This window comes from Mustelus asterias, chromosome 31 (genome assembly GCF_964213995.1).
Source record: "Mustelus asterias chromosome 31, sMusAst1.hap1.1, whole genome shotgun sequence".
Classification (NCBI taxonomy): Eukaryota; Metazoa; Chordata; class Chondrichthyes; order Carcharhiniformes; family Triakidae; genus Mustelus; species Mustelus asterias.
In genome coordinates, this window is record NC_135831.1 from 4,229,529 (window position 1) to 4,249,811 (window position 20,283).

Here is a 20,283-nt window from a genome sequence, read left to right on the forward strand (position 1 = left end):
CACTCTGGAAACAGGCGATGTAAATGATCCACTGTCACGCTGAGTATGTTTCACTTAGTTTAATAAGGACTTTGGCAAGCCGTGGTGATATCGGAGAGCAACTCGTCACTGTCGTTTAAAGCTGTAACCATCATTAACTGGTGCTGCTTGTGGGCTGCTGACAGTCTAATTCGTTGCATAATTTATTTTGGTACAGAATTGTCACCGCATTCTTGCAAAGAAAATCTTAATCCCCCCCCCCCCTCCCCCCCCCCCCCTCCCCCACCACCTCCTCCCCCCAGCACTTTGGATAGTGACGGGCAGTTTTAATACGTTTAAATAGAAGTGTGCCGATGATTCTGTTGCCCATCTCCCCTGTTGGAGGAGGACTTTTGTATCTGCGATGAATTTTGACCCTGTAGGTAACTACAATCAAAAGCTCTCATCCAGGGCATGTCGCCGGGTTTTAAATTGGCTCTGCGACTCAGTTTTGCACTGCGGAGCATCCCATGGATTGATGGTTTTCTGGTTTGAGCGACCTTGCCCCTTTCCATAAAGAAGCTTATTTTAGCCCTTACTGTCTGAATGGCTGTTAAACTGGCACAGGAACATGGCACGGGTCTGGCGACCAACATTGCTGCCTGTCACTTGCTGATACGAACATCTGCAGGGTTTCCATTCCATTTCCCAGAAGAAGGAAAATATCCCACTTCGGGGTGGGGCGGTAGCACAGTGGTTAGCACTGCTGCTTCACAACTCCAGGGTCCCGGGTTCGATTCCCGGCTCGGGTCACTGCCTGTGTGGAGTTTGCACATTCTCCTCGTGTCTGCGTGGGTTTCCTCCGGGTGCTCCGGTTTCCTCCCACAGTCCAAAGATGTGCGGGTTAGGTTGATTGGCCAGGTTAAAAATTGCCCCTTAGAGTCCTGAGATGCGTAGGTTAGAGGGATTAGTGGGTAAATATGTGGGGGTAGGGCCTGGGTGGGATTGTGGTCGGTGCAGACTCCAAATGGCCTCCTTCTGCACTGTAGGGTTTCTATGATTTCAGCCCTGCACCATGCAGGCTAAATTAACTAATCAAATTTATTTACTTTTAATCGATGTATAAAGAGTATGGGATTTTCACAGTAACTTCATTGCAGTGTTAATGTAAGCCTACTCGTGACACCAATAAATAAAGTAAAAAGATAAAGTTTTGGGTAATTTATTTATTAGTCACAAGTCGGCTTACATTAACACCGCAATGAAATTACTGTGAAAAGCCCCTCGTCGCCACACTCTGGCGCTTGTTCGGGTAACACTGAGGGAGAATTTAGCACGACCAATGCACCCTAACCAGCACGTCTTTCAGACTGTGGGAGGAAACCGGAGCACCCGGAGGAAACCCACGCAGACACAGGGAAAAAGTGCAGACTCCGCACAGACAGTGGCCCAAGCTGGGAATCGAACCCGTGTCCCTGTCGCTGAGAGGCAGCAGTGCTAACCCACTGTGCCGCCCTAATGGTCTTTCCTCTGATATGCATGCACTGGAATTGTGTTAAGTGAAGGAATAACTTTCTCCTTTTAAGTTCCCTCGGTAAACTTGAAAGGAATCCTTCTGACAAAGTTACTCTCCACCTTATTTATACAGCATGGTGCCAGGGGAAGAAAGCTATGTCTGCTGTGTTGCCTTTATGGCCTGTGACCATTTTGTTGGGGGGGGGGATACCTGTTGAGGTCTGATGGTGAAACCACAAATGCACCACTGGCTTGTCCAGGAGAGGCCATTCAGCTCCTTGAGTCTGCTCTGCCCCACCAATTAGATCATGGCTGATCTGTGCCTCGAACCCATTTAGCCGCCTAACCCACATTCTGACTCCTGTAGAGACCGACACCTCTTGAATCACTTCCTGAAAAGTCAACCAGCTGAAAGAATTTTATCGGAATCTGGTCCTTTGTCCCCGGTGTGAGGATTTTGCAAGTTCCTTGACTTGGACCCCTTATTCACATTGCAACTAAATCAAGTTTGTTATTGGGGCAGCATTAGGATCAGGTCACACAACCCCATTCTTTCCTCCATTTTGTTATTCCTTTATGGGACATGGGCATCATTGGCATTTATTGCCCATCCCTAGTTGCCCTTGGACGGCAGTTGAGAGTCAACCACATTGGCTGTGGCTCTGGAGTCACATGTAGGCCAGACCGGGTAAGGACGGCAGATTTCCTTCCCTAAAGGACATTCGTGAACCAGATGGGTTTTTCCTACAATGGGTCATCAGTAGATTCTCAATTCCAGATTTTTTTATTGAATTCAAATTCCACCATCTGCCGTGGCGGGATTCGAACCCGGGTCCCCCAGAACGTTAGCTGAGTTTCTGGATGAATAGTCTAGCAAGAATACCACTAGGCCATCGCCTCCTCGGATTTTACCCACGCTTAAAAATATAGAAATCTTCTAACTCCCAATATTGTGACTCCTTTACTGAACAAATATCTATCAAACTCAATATCGGAAGCTCCAACAGACCCCCAGCATCTACCGCCTTTCAGGGAGAGAGTCCCAGATTTCCGTCACTCCCTCGGAAATCACTGCTCCCCAACACCCCGGCAAAATGGACAAGCTGAGAATCGCGGTTGGGGAAATCGGGAACAAGGAGGCAGAATCAGAGGAAACTGTTTCTCAGAATCTAACAGATTGAATCCTTTTCATGTTTTTAAAACGCCTCGATTAGCATAAAGTTTAAAGTTTATTTATTAGTGTCACAAGTAGGCTGACATTAACACTGCAGTGAAGTTACAGTGAAAATCCCCTAATCGCCACACTCCAGCGCCTCTTCGGGTAACACTAAGGGAAAATTTAGCATAGCCAATGCACCTCTAGTGCAGAAGGAGGCCATTCAGCCCATCGAGTCTGTATCGACATAATCCCACCCAGGTCCTATCTCCCTAACCCCATGCATTTACCCCAGCTGGTCCCCCTGACACTAAGGGGCAATTTAACACGGCCAATCCACCTAACCTGCACATCTTTGGACTGTGGGAGGAAACCGGAGCACCCGGAGGAAACCCACGCAGACACAGGGGGAGGGAACGTGTAGACTCCACACAGACAGTGACCCAAGCTGGGAATTGAACCTGGGTCCCTGGCGCTGTGAGGCAGCAGCGCCAACCACGGTGCCACCGTGCCACCCCTTCTTTCCTCCCCGTCTTTCGACTGTGGGAGGAAACCATTAGCCCCTCGATCTTCCATACTCGGAATGCAAGCCACGGTTCAGCAATCCTTGCTCGCATTCTGATGGACCTGCAAGGGCATTGCGTTCCTGCTGAGGTGCCGGGCCCTAAAGCAGATGCACTTTTCCACAAGAAAGTTTGACAAAGGTTTTGTACAACTGCCACCGTTTTGTTAACCTCCGTAAGGGTCTCTGGGCAGCTTGTGAAATTGAGCTGCGTGGGTTTGAAAGATCCCCCCCCTCCACCCGCAACATGGTGACGGTTTTGCTCACCAACGCACAAGCGCTATTCATGTGTGGAGTAATTATTTGTTTTAAAAATGTCCTTTCCATTGAACCCAGGAGGTATACGTGAGGGAAAAGGTGCATCAGGGCCCAACAGTTGAGTTCACATCCCTTGGAAGGTTTCGTAGCTAGATCAGAAGTAGGCCATTCAACCCATCAGCCGCACCATTCAATGAGACCGTGACTGACCTGATGTGATAATCTTCAACTCCCGCTTTATCCCCGTAACCCTCGATCACCCTTACTGGTCTGTCTATCTCAGCCTTGAATGTACGTCACAACCCAGCCTCCACAGCCCTCTAGGGTAAAGAATTCCACAGATTCGCAACCCTTCGTCATCAATGAATCGGCAACGCACCTTTTCAGCCCTGCCCCGTGCAGGCTAAAGTAACAATTCGAATTTATTCACGTTGAAACAATTCACAAGAGTTGAAGTATCGGGAAATGCTCGTTGCGAGTGCCCCACCCCACACAGTGGTACCGCAACCAGGTTTTGCGTGGTCGCTAATAAAAAAAATAATTCTAACCAATTACACGGCAGCTGTGAGACTGAACAAGTTGATCTGAATGGACTGAATGGCCTCTAGTTGGGTCGACTTGGCCTTTGTTCTTTACGCTGTATGCCAAACAGCAGCAAGGCAGGATTTTACGCCAGTACTGCATCTCGGGGACCTGGGTTCGATTCCCGGTTTGGGTCACTGTCTGTGCAGAGTCTGCATGTTCCCCGTGTCTGCGTGGGTTTCCTCCAGTTTCCCCCCACAGTCTGAAAGGCGTGCTGGTGAGGGTGCTAAAATTCTCCCTCAGTGTTACCCGAACAGGCGCCGGAGTGTGACGACACAGGGGGATTTTCACAGTAACTTCACTGCGGTGTTGATGTAAGCTGATTTGTGACACTAATAAATAATCTTGAAACTTTTTAAGAGACACGCTAGACTGCCCTCTGCGGCATTTAGCACTTGGCTTTTAGCGAGGCTCTTGTGGTTGTCAGGGTTCCAACGCAAGGAGTTTAATGCCTTGGGGACACAATGCCAGAGGTTCCTGAAGTGGAGATGCCGGCGTTGGACTGGGGTAAACACAGTAAGAGTTTTAACACCAGGTTAAAGTCCAACAGGCTTATTTGGTAACAAATGCCATTAGCTTTCGGAGCGCTGCTCCTTCGTCAGATGCAGTGGATATCCACTCCATCTGACGAAGGAGCAGCGCTCCGAAAGCTAATGGCATTTGCTACCAAATAAACCTGTTGGACTTTAACCTGGTGTTGTTAAATCTCTTACAGAGGTTCCTGAAGCCAGCGCAGAAAGCTTGGCTGTGACCATTTTCAAACCGGTTTGAGGGAGCATTGGATAGAGCATTTGTCACCCACTGGTGCTTGGTGCTAAATCCCCAGCACTGTCCAGAAAACATTTTGGACCCAAAAGCAGCTTGTTGGGGGGATGGGGGGGGGGCAGGGTAGTTTAAATTGTCAGTTGACGGAGTGTTTTACCAGATGCTGCGACCTTCACTGTCTGCCTTTTGAAGAAGATTACTCCCCCCCGCCCCCCCCCCACCCCCACCCCGACAGGTCCCGCTGTGGCACTGATGAGCGACCCATACATCAAGGAGCCTCCAGGGGCAATCTGTGAAGATGACTGTTTCGCAGTCTCGCCCTCTCCAAATTGATGTGTAGATACATAAGCAGCCTAATGAGAGTTCTCCGCTTAATAACAACCCGGGCAGCAGTTGCTGTGAGTGCTGACAGTCTGATAGGGGGTGAGCTGCCTGGTGTGACCCCTTCCCGTGCTGCTTTCGCTGAGCTTTTGGAAATGACAGCAGAGCAAAGCACTGGGTGAGGCTCGCTTCACTTCAGCTCAAACAGCTGCTTGACTTGCCAGCTTTTCAATCTTTCCAAAGCAGCTGCTTTTTTTTCCACCAGGCGTGTATGTAATGATCTGGGTGGGAGGGCGTGTTTGACAGATTCAGTGTTGCTTCAAAATCTGTTCTCCTTGCGCTTTCCTCTCGTTCCCGTACTTTCTTTCCCTTCCTTGCCCGTTCACTCTCTCTGTTTCCCTCTCCCTACTCACTCACTCCATCTCCTTGCTTTCTGCTTTGCTTCGAGTCCCCTCGCCCTGAAGTGCTGACCTAGCCAGTGATGCCTGCACCTCATGAAAGAGTAAATTGAAAAAAAGAAACACAAGGCGATATTAGGTGGTCAAAAGATTGGTCAGAGAGGTAGGTTTTAAGGAGAGGTGGAGAGCGAGAGAGAAAGAGATTTGGGGAGGGAATTCCAGAGTGTGGGTTGGGTGGATTGGCCATGGTAAATTGCCCCTTCGTGTCAGGGGGACTAGCAGAGTAAATACATGAGGTTACTGGGATAAGGCCTGGGTGGAATCGTTGTTGGCACAGGTCCAATGGGGGCCAAATGGCCTTGTTCTTCACTGTAGGGATTCTGTGGATGCTAGATTTCCAGCCTTTTAACCCCTCTGGACAGATACAGAAAGACCTGCCTTCCGACTCCCATACAGCAGTTTCCAGAGAAAGATATATCCTCAACTGTTCCCAGAACAGTGCACAGCAAAAACAAAAAGCCTTGCATTTATTTGGCACTTCTCACAGCCATCAGACACTGCAAAACACTTTCCAGCCAATGAAATACTTTTCTGAAGTGTTGTAGGGAACACAGCAGGGGTAAATACGTGGGGTTATGGAGTAAACCTGGATACGAGTCAGTGTAGACTCGATGGGCAGAGTGGCCTCTTTCTGCACTGTAGGGATTCTACGATTTGACATCCACCGACTGGGCCTCGTTTTAACACCTTGCCCGAAAGGTGGCAACCACAGCAGTGCAGCACTCCCTCGGTGTTACGCTGGAGCGTCAGGTTTGAGCTCAAGCCCTGGAGTGGGACTCGAATGCGGAACTTTGTAACTCAGAGGCAGGAGAGTGAATGCCACCAACGGAGGCACGGCTGGCAATCCCGCGGTGGTCGAACCAGGGCTTTCAACTCTCCTCTGCTTCTAGCTTTTCACCATTCAATTAATACTCAAACCTGTGGTCGAGCCTTGAAATTCATCAGCCGTCGCTCCGTCCGCTTGTTTAATCTATCAATGCCTCCTTGTAGTTTTACTCTTGCTCCTTGTTGTGCCATCAATCTTTGCACTATTGGGAAATTAGGACCGGTGTTATCCAAGATAAGTACAGCGAAGAGCTGAGACCCCAACACATTTCTTGATGGTTCGCCATCAGTCAAGTCCTAGCAATTGGAGTGTAGACCATTGCCCCGACTCTGTCTTCTGCTGTCCAACCAGACCCCTTCCCGGGTCAATCATTTGCCTTGAGGGCTGTGAAGTTTAGCTTTAGCTAACCGTCCCTCACACACAAGGTTCCGCCGGGGTTCATGCGTTCCTGACGCACCGTGTGAATATGGGCATCGCGCCAGTCAGGCATTCGAGATGTCAGCGAAAACGTTTGCACACGTGATCGCAAGGTTCAGGGCGGCACGGTGGCACAGTGGTTTCCTCCGGGTGGGTTTCCTCCAGGTGCTCCGGTTTCCTCCCACAGTCCAAAGATGTGTGGGTTAGGTTGATTGGCCAGGTTAAAAAATTGCCCCTTAGAGTCCTGGGATGTGTAGGGTAGAGGGATTAGCAGGTAAAATATGTGGGGGGAGGGCCTGGGTGGGATTGTGGTCGGTGCAGACTCGATGGGCCGAATGGCCTCCTTCTGCACTGTAGGGTTTCTATGATTCTATGGTTAGCGCTGCTGCCTCACAGCGCCAGGGACCCGGGTTCGATTCCCGGCTTGGCTCACTGTCTGTGTGGAGTCTGCACGTTCTTCCCGTGTCTGCGTGGGTTTCCTCCGGGTGCTCCGGTTTCCTCCCACAGTCCGAAAGACGTGCTGGTTAGGGTGCATTGGCTGTGCTAAATTCTCCCTCAGTGTTACCCGAACAGGCGCCGGAGTGCGGCGACTAGGGGGATTTTCACAGTAACTTCATTGCAATGTTAATGTAAGCCAACTTGCGACACAAATAACTAAACCCAAGGGTCACGGAGGTAGCGCGGGGAGGTGGAGGTCGATGATCAGCCACGGTCATTGAATGGCGGAGCAGGCTGGATGGCCGCCTCCTGTTTCTACACTTTAAGCTGTAAATAGGGGGACAGGAGGACAGAGCGGTGCCCTGCCATTCTGACGCTCCAGTGCCAGGGGCCAAGGGCTGACCTGGAACAAAGAACAGTACAGCACAGGAACAGGCCCTTCGGCCCTCCAAGCCTGTGCCGATCATGATGCCCCAACTGTAAACTTTTAAAAAATCTTCTGCCCTTACTCGGTCCGTGCCCCTCTCTTCCCTCCCTATTCATGTGCCCGTCCAGATCCCTCTTAAATGTGCCTGCTTCCACCACCTCCTCTGGCAGCGTGTTCCAGGCACTCGCCACTCTCTGCATGAAAAACTTCCCCCCCGCACATCTCCCTTTAAACTTTACCCCTCTCACCTTGAACCTGTGCCCCCTTGTAATTGACACTTCCACCCTGGGGGAAAAAGCCTCTGACTATCCACCCTGTCTATGCCTCTGGTAATTTTGTAGACCTCTGTCGGGTCTCCCCTCAGCCTCCGTCTGTTATGGTTTGTGAGTGGCTGCGTTGTTGAAGTGGGGATGAAAGGATAGAAGGTGAGTTGAAGTAAGGGAAGGAAGATGCTTGCGTGGAGCATAAACCCCCTCCACTGACCAATTGGGCTGAAGAGTAAGAATTGGCAGGGTTATGGAGAAAAGGTGGTAGAGTGGGACTAGGTGAGTTGCTCTGGCAGAGATCTGTCTGTCACTGAACAACAGGCTTAGCACCCTCCTTCTGTGCAGTAACCATGCCATGATTCGATATAAATGATCTGTCCCGGAGGCCAAGTTGCTGTTTTTAATCTTTCATAGGATGTGGGCATCACATGAAAGAATAATTGATATGGGGAAGCGATGGCCTAGTGGTATTATCGCAAGACTATTAATCCAGAAACTCAGCTAATGTTCTGCGGGACCCGGGTTCGAATCCCACCACGGGGCAGCTGGTGGGATTTGAATTCAATTTAAAAAAATCTGGAATTAAGAATCTACTGATGACCCATTGTCGGAAAAACCCATCTGGTTCCTTTAGGGAAGGAAATCTGCTGGCCTACATGTGACTCCAGAGCCCACAGCAATGTGGTTGACTCTCAACAGTCCTCGGGCAACTAGGGATGGGCAATAAATGCTGGCCCAGCCAGCGTCGCCCATGTCCCAGGAACAAATAGAACAAAATTACTGGCAAGGACAGCGTTTGTTGCCCATCCCTATTGCCCTTGGACTGAATGGCTTGCTTGCGAGGCCATTGCAGAGCCACGTTGCTGTGGGTCTGGACTGGAGTCACATGGCGAGAGACTAGACCAATCAGCACCCTTTACTGATGCAGTGTCAGTTGTTGCTCCCTTTGCAGTTTGGCGTTCTTCCATCTGACCTGATAAGTGCAAAGTGAAAAGCTTCGACAGTACGCCTCTTTCTTCAGCAAATGAACAAAACTTTGCAGGGCTCTGAGGAGAGGACGATGGGTTGGGGGGAGGGCGTGGGGCGGAGTAGTGGGACTAATTGGATAGATCTTTCATAGGACTGATGCAGATACGATGGGCAGAAATGTTGGACTGCCCAAATTTGAGGTAATGCATTTTGGAAGGTCTAAGGCAGATGGAAAATAAACAGTAAATGGCAGAACCCTTAACAGTATTGATAGGCAGAGGGATCTGGGTGTACAGGTACACAGGTCACTGAAAGTGGCAACACAGGTGGAAAAGGTAGTCAAGAAGGCATACGGCATGCTTGCCTTCATCGGCCGGGGCATTGAGTTTACAAATTGGCAAGTCATGTTGCAGCTTTATAGAACCTTAATTAGGCCACACTTGGAATATAGTGTTCAATTCTGGTCGCCACACTACCAGAAGGATGTGGAGGATTTGGAGAGGGTACAGAAAAGATTTACCAGGATGTTGCCTGGTATGGAGGGCATTAGCTATGAGGAGAGGTTGGAGAAACTTGGTTCGTTCTCACTGGAATGACAGAGGTTGAGGGGCGACCTGATAGAAGTCTACAAGATTATGAGGGGCATGGACAGAATGGATAGTCAGAAGCTTTTTCCCCAGGGTGGAAGAGTCAATTACTAGGGGGCACAGGTTTAAGGTGCGAGGGGCAAGGTTTAAAGGAGATGTACGAGGCAAGGTTTTTTACACAGAGGTGGGTGGGTGTCTGGAACTCGCTGCCGGGGGAGGAAGTGGATACGGTAGTGACTTTTAAGGGTCATCTTGACAAATACATGAATAGGATGGGAATAGAGGGATACAGTCCCCGGAAGGGTAGAGGGTTTTAGTTCAGTCGGGCAGCCTGGTCGGTGCAGGCTTGGAGGGCCGAAGGGCCTGTTCCTGTGCTGTAATTTTCTTTGTTCTTTGAGTTGCAAAGCCATTTTGATTGCAGCGAGCACCGTTTGAGCCCACAATTAAACGAGAAATGCGCTGCCTAACCTCAGCAGATTTGTTTAGCTTGTCTGCTCTTTGAGGTTAATTTACTAGCTGGATGATGTGGGGGGGTGGTGTGGGGTGAGATGTGGATGATGTATTAGCCAGATTCCTGTCTCTCTATCCGCCCTGACCTAATTGCCTCCCAAGGACAGGCTGTGTTCTGTCAGCATTACCTCGGTGCTTTTGCGCGAAGTTGCCTCTCGCCGCGTTTCTCTCGTGAGTTCAGCTCGTCTATAATCCCATCGCATTTTGTGGATGGATCCAGAGGGCTGGCAACATAATGGGCTTTTCCTTTTAGAAACCGTCCCCCGGGAGAGCCTCGCTCCTGCAGTTGCGGTCGATTTACCTTGTGCTGCAGTTCTGCAGCAACATTGTGTGTGTCAGCACCGACAGTGAAGGATTGGTGATGGATGAACCAGGAGTTAGTGCCATTTATAACGTGGGACAGCACCGTCGCGGAGCCTTCCGAGAATGTACCTCGCTCAGCTGTTGGTCAGGGCATCCCCTTAAATGCCTGCCACTCCACTGCTGATCTAGCACTGAACCCCCACGGCGGCACAGTGGGTTAGCCACTGCTGCCTCACAGCGCCAGGGACCCGGGTTCGATTCCCGGCTTGGGTGACTGTAAGTGCGGAGCCTGCACGTTCTCCCCATGCCTGCGTGGGTTTTCCTCTGGGTGCTCCGGTTTCCTCCCACAGTCCGACAGACGTGTTGGTTAGGTGCTAATAAAAACAAGGGATATGGGGAAGAGGTGGGGAGGTGGATTTGAGACCAGGGAGCGATCAGCCAAGATCTGATTGAATGGCGGAGCAAGCTCAAAGGACCGAATTTGCCGACTTCTGCTCCTAATTCCTATGTTCCCGTTGGTCTATTCTAGAAACGTAAATGCCTCTTGGTGGTGTAGCAAGGGTGAAACAGCTGTAATAACAGAAAATGAGGGAAGGTAGTGAGCGAAGCACAATATAGGTGAAGAAACATCGAATAAGTGATCATTTCCCACCTGCTTGTACATGTGGCCAGTTGTGGGATTAAACCAATTTTTCTTTACAAACTTTGGATGATTTCTGAGGTCGTGCATAATTCAGATGGTCCTGTTTGATTCCTGGGACTTGCTTTATTTCCCATTTCTCCATCATCCTCCTTCTGAGAGAGTTGTTCCCTATCCAGCTACCTAGCTCCAACTGCATTGAGTCCAGTTTTAAAAGAAACTCAAAAGTTCTTTCTAACCTAAAGGTGGCCCCTGGTTGCTGAGCAACAGTCCAGTCCTTCTCGAAGCTCTGTTTGCTTCACCCGTCGTAAGCACTCCAATCACAATACAGCCACAGTTTGAAATGAAACCAAACCCCCATACATGCAAAGTTTTAACCCCTTTTTGCCTGCAGAACACGAAATTAAATTCGCTTAAATCTACACCTTATTTTTAATATCCAACCGTGCGAACATAGAATACTTAAAACTACCTCTGCTTCCTGGCAGTGTTACCTCTGGGTTCAAGGAGGAATCCCAACTCTTTACATGGGTGCTATGGGAACATGAAAGGGCAGATCGGGCCTCAGTTTATAGTGCTGTCCAAAGAACACAACTTAACACAGCACTGGAGTGAAGATTTTGTGTATGCTCTCCGGTGTTGCTGTGGGACTCGAGCCCGGTACAGTATCTATCTAACTAGTTGCGACATTGCCTGTGATCCTGAGGTTTTGAAAATACAACAGAAAGGCATTGGCTGAGGCAATTACTGAACTCCTTGAGCTTTTTTTATGACCAAGGGGACCATGCGTAGAATCATAGAATGTTGAAGCAGATGCAAAAGCTACTCTGGCCTATTGTCCTTGTACTAGCGAGGACTAGAGAGGCGCTGGCCTAGTGCTGTTATCGCTGGACTATTAATCCAGAAACTCAGCTAATGTTCTGGGGGGACCGGGGTTCGAATCCCGCCACGGCAGATGGTGGAATTTGAATTCATTTTTAAAAATCTGGAATTAAGAATCTACTGATGACCCTTTGGTTCCTTTAGGGAAGGAAATCTGCCGTCCTGACCCGCCCGGTCTGGCCTACATATCTACTTATCTAGATAGCCACGTGAACGGAGTGGGAATGGAGGGATACAAAAGAATGGTCTAGTTTGGACCAGGGAGCGGCGCGGGCTTGGAGGGCCGAAGGGCCTGTTCCTGTGCTGTATTGTTCTTTGTTCTTTGTACATGTGACTCCAGGGCCACAGCAATGTGGCTGACTCTCAACTGCCCTCCAAGAGCATTTAGGGAGGGGCTATAAAGGCTGACCCCGCCAGCGGCGCCCATGTCCCACGAATTAATAACAAATGTTCTATGATAGAACTATTCAATTAAACCTTCGAGAGCGGCATGGTTTGATTTTGATTTGATTTGATTTATTATTGTCACATGTATTGGGATGCAGTGAAAAGTATTGTTTCTTGCGCACTATACAGACAAAGCATACCGTTCATAGAGAAGGAAAGGAGAGAGTGCAGAATGTAGTGTTACAGTCATAGCTAGGGTGTAGAGAAAGATCAACTTAATGCGAGGTAGGCCCATTCAAAAGTCTGATGGCAGCAGGGAAGAAGCTGTTCCTGAGTCGGTTGGTACGTGACCTCAGACTTTTGTATCTTTTTCCCGACGGAAGAAGGTGGAAGAGAGAATGTCCGGAGTGCGTGGGATCCTTGATTCTGCTGGCTGCTTTTCCCGAGGCAGCGGGAAGTGTAGACAGAGTTAATGGATGGGAGGCTGGTTTCCGTGATACATTCACACCGTGGCACAGTGGGTTAGCACTGCTGCCTCACAGCGCCAGGGACCCGGGATCAATTCTGGCCTCGGGTGTCTGTCTGTGTGGAGTTTGCACGTTCTCCCCGTGTCTGCGTGGGTTTCCTCCGGGTGCTCCAGTTTCCTCCCACAGTCCAAAGATGTGCAGGGTAGGTGGATTGGCCGTGCTAAATTGACCCTCGTGTCAAGGGGATTAGCAGGGTAAATATGTGGGGATACGGGGACAGGGCCTGGGTGGGATTATGGTCGGTTGCAGGCTCGATGGGCCGAATGGCCTCCTTCTGCACTGTAGGGATTCTATGATCTGCTCTGTCCCTTTAGCAATGTTTTCCGCGTCTGAATTTTGCGGAAAGGGGATAGACATGTTGCTGACATGTTTTCATCTCGCACTCATCGGGACAAATGCAGGAATGCCAAATTTCAAACTCTAACAACAATTTATACTGCAGTGATAAAAATACTGATTGTTTCAAATTTGTTATTCCAGCTTGCAAGATAAAAAGCGTGGGCAACATGTCTCTCTCTTCAGCAATACTCATAGTTCAGTATGCCCGAGCAACGTTAGAATGTGTTTTACTGATGCTTTTGTCTGGGTGCCTAACGGGACGCATGCCCCTCACGGTATCTCACTGTTTCTCTTTCCCTTCTTCCCCCAGACTATGGTGGAGGAGCCAATCATTTCCAACGATGAAGTGATCTTCCCCCTTTCAGTGGCTCTGGACAAGCTCCCGGTTGGAACGGTAAAGGCGAAGGTGAGAGACTTCACTATCATGTGACCGTGCATTGGGCGCCCGTCAGAGTCCGTCCCAAGAGCTAAAAACATGCTCATGACCCATATGCACTCCTCAGAAATGTATCTTTCCACTGGTAAGGGGTAGATTGTAAGCTGGATCTCTGGGGGAAGGTTGCCATTTTCTCTACTCCGCCGTTATCTCCTGCTGAAGGTGCAGATTCTTTCTGGGGTGTGATTCTTTCCATTCCTGTTGTCCCCACAAAGCAGGAGACAGCAACACAACGGCAATGGAAATGATGATGTGGCAATGCCAGCATTGGACTGGGGTGGGGCACAGTAAGAAGTCTCACAACACCGGGTTAAAGTCCAACAGGTTTATTTGGAATCACGAACTTACGGAGCGCTGCTCCTTCACCACCTGGTGAAAGCTCGTGATTCCAAATAAACCTGTTGGACTGTAACCTGTTGTTGTGAGACTTCTTACTGTGGAAATTATAGCAGAGGTTACGCGTGACAACAGTCAGAATAATGGAGATTTATCTAGAAAGGCCGAGAACAGAGCAACAAAAGTTACTGAAAACAGCAATACCTCAAGAGGGGATAAGGTTTACCTTCCACCTTCCCTCATCTCAATCTATCACCATATCCACGGCACAGTAGATAGCACTGCTGCCTCACAGCGCCAGGGACCCAGGTTCAATTGCAGCCTCGGGTCACTGTCTGTGCGGAGTTTGAACGTTCTCCCCGTGTCTTACTCGGGCTGTTGGCCCTGTCCTATCCCTGTAACCCCACACATTTAGCATGGCTGATCCACCTAACCTGCACATCTTTGGACACTAAGGGGCAATTTAGCATGGCCAATCCACCTAACCTGCACATCTTTAAACACTGAGGGGCAATTTAGCATGGCCAATCCAACTAACCCATGCATCTTTGGACTGTGGGTAGAAACCAGAGCACCCGGAAGACTGGCCAATACTTATTGGGGTGTATGTTGGTGCCACAGTGGTTAGCACTGCTGCCTCACAGCGCCAGGGCCCCGGTTCAATTCCAGCCTTGGGTGACTGTCTGCCTGGAGTTTGCACATTCTCCCCGTGTCTTGCGTGGGTTTCCTCCGGGTGCTTCCTCCCACAGTCCAAAAGTGTGTAGGTTAGGCGGATTGGCCATGCTAAATTTCCCCTTAGTGTCAGGAGGACTAGCTAGGGTAAATGCATGGGGTTATGGGGATAGGGCCGAGTTGGGATTGTGGTCGGTGCAGAGTCGATGGGCCGAATGGCCTCCTCCTGCACTGTAGGGATTCTATGAATCTATTCCTTTCTCCTTTTAATATGCTTGTCTTGCTTAAACCACTTAAATCACTCCCTGTGGGAGCGAGTCCCACGTTCTCAGAACTCTCTGGGTAAAGGCGTTTCTCCTGAATTCCCCATTGGATTTATTAGTGACTATCTTATATTGATGGCCTCCAGTTACGCTCTTCCCTCCCACACTCCCTGTACCCATTCCATCAAAACCTTTCAGAATTTTAAACACTTCTGTTACGCCAGCCCCCTCAGCCGCCTTTTTTCATCAGAAAAGAGACCCAGCCTTGTCAGACTTGTCGTGACATGTAAAGCCACACCTCTGATTTGTAGGGATCATCCTTGTAAATCTTCCCTACCCCTCCCTGGTGTCTCTATATCCTTGTTATAGTATGTCGACCAGAACAGCACACAGTACGGTCTCACCAACATTCAGTGTAACTTTCCTACTCTTCAATTCTATCCCTCTACAAATAACGTCGAGTGCGAGACGCCTCCTCCAGGTTGAATCACTTGCTGATCCTTCCTGTCTGGGTCTCCCATGTTGAAAGGCTACGTCCCTCCCAAGTGAGATGCCCATAACTCCCACCAGTCTGGAGTTAGAGGAAATGAAGCCAGGTTCGCCAGCAATGGACATCTCACTGAGTTTCCCTTCCCTGTGACTTAGAGGAAGAGCTCTCAGCTGCTGCCTTTGGGCGATAGTACAAGGACTGGGTGACACCGATTTAAAGTTTTGCAGATGGGAGGTGGATGTGAGGGAAAGCTTTTATCACCCAGCGAGTGGTAACGACCTGCAACTCTCTGCCCACGAGGGTTTTGGAAGCACAGATGATGAATGATTGGGGCGGCACAGTGGTTAGCACTGCTGCCTCACAGCGCCAGGGAGCCGGGTTCGATTCCCAGCTTGGGTCACTGTCTGTGCGGAGTCTGCACGTTCTCCCCGCGTCTGCGTGGGTTTCCTCCGGGTGCTCCGGTTTCCTCCCACACTCCAAAGATGTGCGGGTTAGGTGCATTGGCCATGGTAAATTGCCCCTCAGTGTCAGGGGGACTGGCTAGGGTAAATGCATGGGGTAATGTGGATATGGTCTGTGTGGGATTGTGGTCATTCCAGGCTCGATGGGCCCAATGGCCTCCAGAGTCTATGATTCTGTGAATCAAGTGAATGTATTTCCAAAGGAAATTGGAAGGGCGACTGAGGGAAATAAACTCTGAGGGATAGAGCAGGGGCAGGAATGGGACTGACAGGACTGTTCTACAGAGAGCCAGTAGGGATCTGTTGGGCTGAATGGCCTCCTTTTGTACCATAATGGCTCTATCCCAGTTTCCGTTGAATATCAACCCCTCATGTCAGGTTGATTTGATTTATTATTGTCACATGTATTGGGATACAGTGAAAAGTATTGTTCCTTGCGCGCTATACAGACAAAGCATACTGTTCATAGAGTACATAGGGGAGAAGGATTTGGTCTGATTTATTATTGTCACATGTATTGGGATACAGTGAAAAGTATTGTTTCTTGCGCGCTATACAGACAAAGCATACCGTTCATAGAGTACATAGGGGAGAAGGATTTGATTTATTATTGTCACGTGTATTGGGACACAGTGAAAAGTATTGTTTCTTGCGCACTGTGCAGACAAAGCATACCGTTCATAGAGTACATAGGGGAGAAGGATTTGATTTATTATTGTCACATGTATTGGGATACAGTGAAAAGTATTGTTTCTTGCGTGTTATAAAGACAAAGCATACCGTTCATAGAGTACATAGGGGAGAAGGAAAGGAGAGAGTGTAGAATGTAGTGTTACAGTCATAGCTTGGGTGTAGAGAAAGATCAACTTAATGCGAGGTAGGTCCATTCAAAAATCTGATGGCAGCAGGGAAGAAGCTGTTCTCGAGTCGGTTGGTACGTGACCTCAGGCTTTTGTATCTTTTTCCCAATGGAAGAAGGTGGGAGAGAGAATGTCCGGGGTGTGTGGGGTCCTTGATTATGCTGGCTGCTTTTCCCGAGGCAGCGGGAAGTGTAGACAGAGTCAATGGATGGGAGGCTGGTTTGTGTGATGGACTGGGCTTTGTTCACAACGCTTTGTAGTTCCTTGCAGTCTTGGGCAGAGCAGGAGCCCCATACCAAGCTGTGATACATCCAGAAAGAATGCTTTCTATGGTGCACCTGTGAAAGTTGGTGAGAGTCGTAGCTGAATTTCCTTAGCCTCCTGAGAAAGTAGAGGCGTTGGTGGACTATCTTAACTATAGCGTCGGCCTGGGGGGCCCAGGACAGGTTGTTGGTGATCAGGACACCTGGAAACTTGAAGCCTTGACCGGGTGGAAAAAGTGCACCAGTGTCTGTCCACAAGGAAGTCAGGAGTAGGAAAGGAAGTCACTGGGTCTGGTTTCAATCCCTCTCTGGTTTACCAGCTGACCTGAAGGAGAACGTTCCGGGGGAGGGACACAGAGCACTGATTTATGAGGCCTTCCCCGAGCTCCTGACTGCTCCCAAAATAGAATTGTTGAACTGGGTTATGCAGGCTATTTGGCTTTCCGAGTCAAAACCCACGCTGTGGTTACTGGGAAGTCATAGCGTCTATTTTCAGCCTGATCCCCTCACACAGGGAGAGCTCCCGGCTGGGCATGTCCTGGAGGCTTGGCCACGTAACCTCCCACCCAGACCAGCCAAGCAACATTTCCGCCTCCCACAAACACAAAAAGAAACTCTGATCAAAAAAAATGTGGAACGTCCTTGCAATTTTTTTCCCCTTGATGGGCCCGGAGATTAATTTGGAACTCTGGCAGCTCCAGGAGGAGCTCTGCTAGAGGGTTGGCCCGATATATGTGACAATAATAAATCAAATCGAATCCTTCTCCCGTGTACTCTATGAACGGTATGCTTTGTCTGTATAGCACGCAAGAAACAATACTTTTCACTGTATCCCAATACATGTGACAATAATAAATCAAATCAAATCCTTCTCCCCTGTGTACTCTATGAACGGTATGCTTTGTATAGCGAGCAAGAAACAATACTTTTCACTGTATCCCAATACATAATACATTCCCTGCTGCCATCAGACTTTTGAATGGATCTACCTTGCATTAAGTTGATCTTTCTCTGCACCCTAGCTATGACTGTAACACTACATTCTGCACTCTCTCCTTTCCTTCTCCCCTGTGTACTCTATGAACGGTATGCTTTGTTTGTATAGCGTGCAAGAAACAATACTTTTCACTATCCCAATGCATGTCACAATAATAAATCAAAGCAATTCAAACTTGTGTATCTATAGGGCCTTTCATGGCTTCAGGACATCCCATAGTACTTCACAAATTCATAGGATATAGGAGCAGAATTAGGCCATTCGGCCCATCGAGTCCGCTCCGCCATTCGATCATGGCTGATATGCTCCTCATCCCCAATTTCCTGCCTTCTCCCCATAACCCTTCAACCCATTCCCAATTAAACATCAGTCTAACCCCTCCTTAAATTTACTCACTGTCCCAGCATCCACCGCACTTTGGGGTAGTGAATTCCAGATTCACAACCCTTTGGGAGAAGTAGTTTCTCCTCAACTCTGTTTTAAATTTGCTGCCCCTTATCCTAAGACCTCTCGTCCTAGAATGTCCCACAAAGAGGAAGCATCCGCTCCACGTCTGTTTTACCCGTACCTTTTATCACCTTGTAGACCTCAATTTGATCTCCCCTCATTCTTCTAAATTCCAGAGAGTATCGGCCCAAACTGTTCAATCTCTCTTCATACGACAAACCCCTCATCTCTGGAATCAATCCAGTGAACCTCCTCTGAACTGCCTCCAATGCCACTACATCTTTCCCCAAATACGGGGGCCAAAACTGTACACACGACTCCAGATGCAGCCTCACCGATGCCTTGTATAGATGCAACAATACTTCCTTCCCTTTATATTCTATTCCTTTCGCTATAAAGGGCAACATTCCATTCGCTTTCTTTATTATCCGCTGTACAACCCAATGAAGTACTTTTGACTCGTAATGTCGGAAAAGCGGCAGCCGATTTGCGCACAGCAAGGTACCACAAGCATCAATGAGGTAATGACCGGAGCATTTATTTATTTGTGTGTGGTGTCGATTGAGGGGTAAATATTGAGGAGGGGCACTGGGGAGAACTCCTCTTCGAACTAGTGGCCAGCGGGACACTCAACGCCACGTGAAGAGGACATACAGGGTCTCGGTTCAATGTCTCCTCTGAAAGACTGCCCCACTGGCAGTGCAGCACTCTCTCGGTACCGCGCTGGGAGTATCGAGCTAGGTTTTTGTGCAGGAGTGTTTCAGAGAGAGTGGGTCTCGAACCTTCTGACTTGGAGACCCGTGTGCTGTCGACTGAGCCACGGCTGACACCGTTAACAAACGCTCCGAATCAGCTTCCTCGTCGATTCTCTGAGGGATTTGGGGATTTTTAAAATGATGAGTGGTTAGCACCGCTGCCTCACAGCGCCAGGGACCCAGGTTCGATTCCCGGCTTGGGTCACTGCCCGTGTAGTGTTTGCACATTCTCCCCGTGTCTGCGTGGGTTTCCTCCGGGTGCTCCGGTTTCCTCCCACAGTCCAAAGATGTGCGGGTTAGGTTGATTGACCATGCTAAATTGCCCCTAGTGTCAGGGGGATTAGCAGGGTAAATATGTTGAGTTACGGGGATAGGGCCTGGGTGGGATTGTGGTCGGTGCAGACTCGATGGGCCGAATGGCTTCCTTCTGCACCGTAGATTCTATGATTGAGTCTGGCTGGTCATGTTGCTGCCAGGAACACTGTCCTCAGGCCCCTAAGATCTGCTCTGAAACGTCTGCAAATGTTCCACGCAAAATAAATTCTGGCGATCTCAAATCCACCCACTCGAAGATGTGGAATGCACAGCAGGAGAGGGAGGGAGGGAGTCCGAAGCTGCTGCCTTTGGAGATAGATTTGACAATCTGCAAAGTCTCAGTGGAACTGTCATTGGACTAGTAATCGAGAAACCTCGGCTAATGCGCTGGGAAATGAGTTTGAGTCCCACCATGGCAGCTGGTGGAATTTAAATTCAATTAATAAAATCTGTAATTAAAAACTAGTCTCAGCAACGGTGACCATGAAACTGTCACCGATTGTGGTAAAAAATCCCACCAGGGTTCACTAATATCCTTCAGGGAAGGAAATCTATCGTGCTTACCTGTAATAGTTCTGGCCTACATGTAACTTTTCCCCCTCCAAGCCACTGACTTAGAAATATATCGGCCGTTCCTTCGTAGTCGCTGGGTCAAAATCCTGGAATTTCCTCCCTAACGACATTTGGGTCAACCCACAGCACGTGGACTGCAGCGATTCAAGATGGCGGCTCACCACCACCTTCTCAAGGGGCAACTAGGGATGGGCAATAAATGCTGGCCCAGCCAGCGACGCCCATGTCCCACGAATGAATTGGGCGATTGGCACGTTGGTCTCGGGGTATGATTCTCGTTTAGGGTAGCATTAGCATGCGAGTGTCCCGCGTTCAAATCCCG

General features: G+C 49.2%; 1 protein-coding gene across 4 annotated transcripts in view; it reads left to right on the top strand.

Annotated features, from left to right (window-relative positions):
• trappc14 (trafficking protein particle complex subunit 14) overlaps nucleotides 1–20,283 on the top strand; it is an 88,989-nt gene that overhangs the window by 35,216 nt on the left and 33,490 nt on the right. For 3 of the 4 annotated variants that reach the window (XM_078200840.1, XM_078200837.1, XM_078200838.1), the window contains exon 2: nucleotides 13,404–13,499. In XM_078200840.1, the coding sequence (XP_078056966.1) occupies nucleotides 13,404–13,499 (96 nt within the window). Of the gene's footprint in view, nucleotides 1–13,403; nucleotides 13,500–18,766; nucleotides 18,840–20,283 lie in introns of those variants that run through there. The other variant, XM_078200839.1, reaches the window with a different exon arrangement.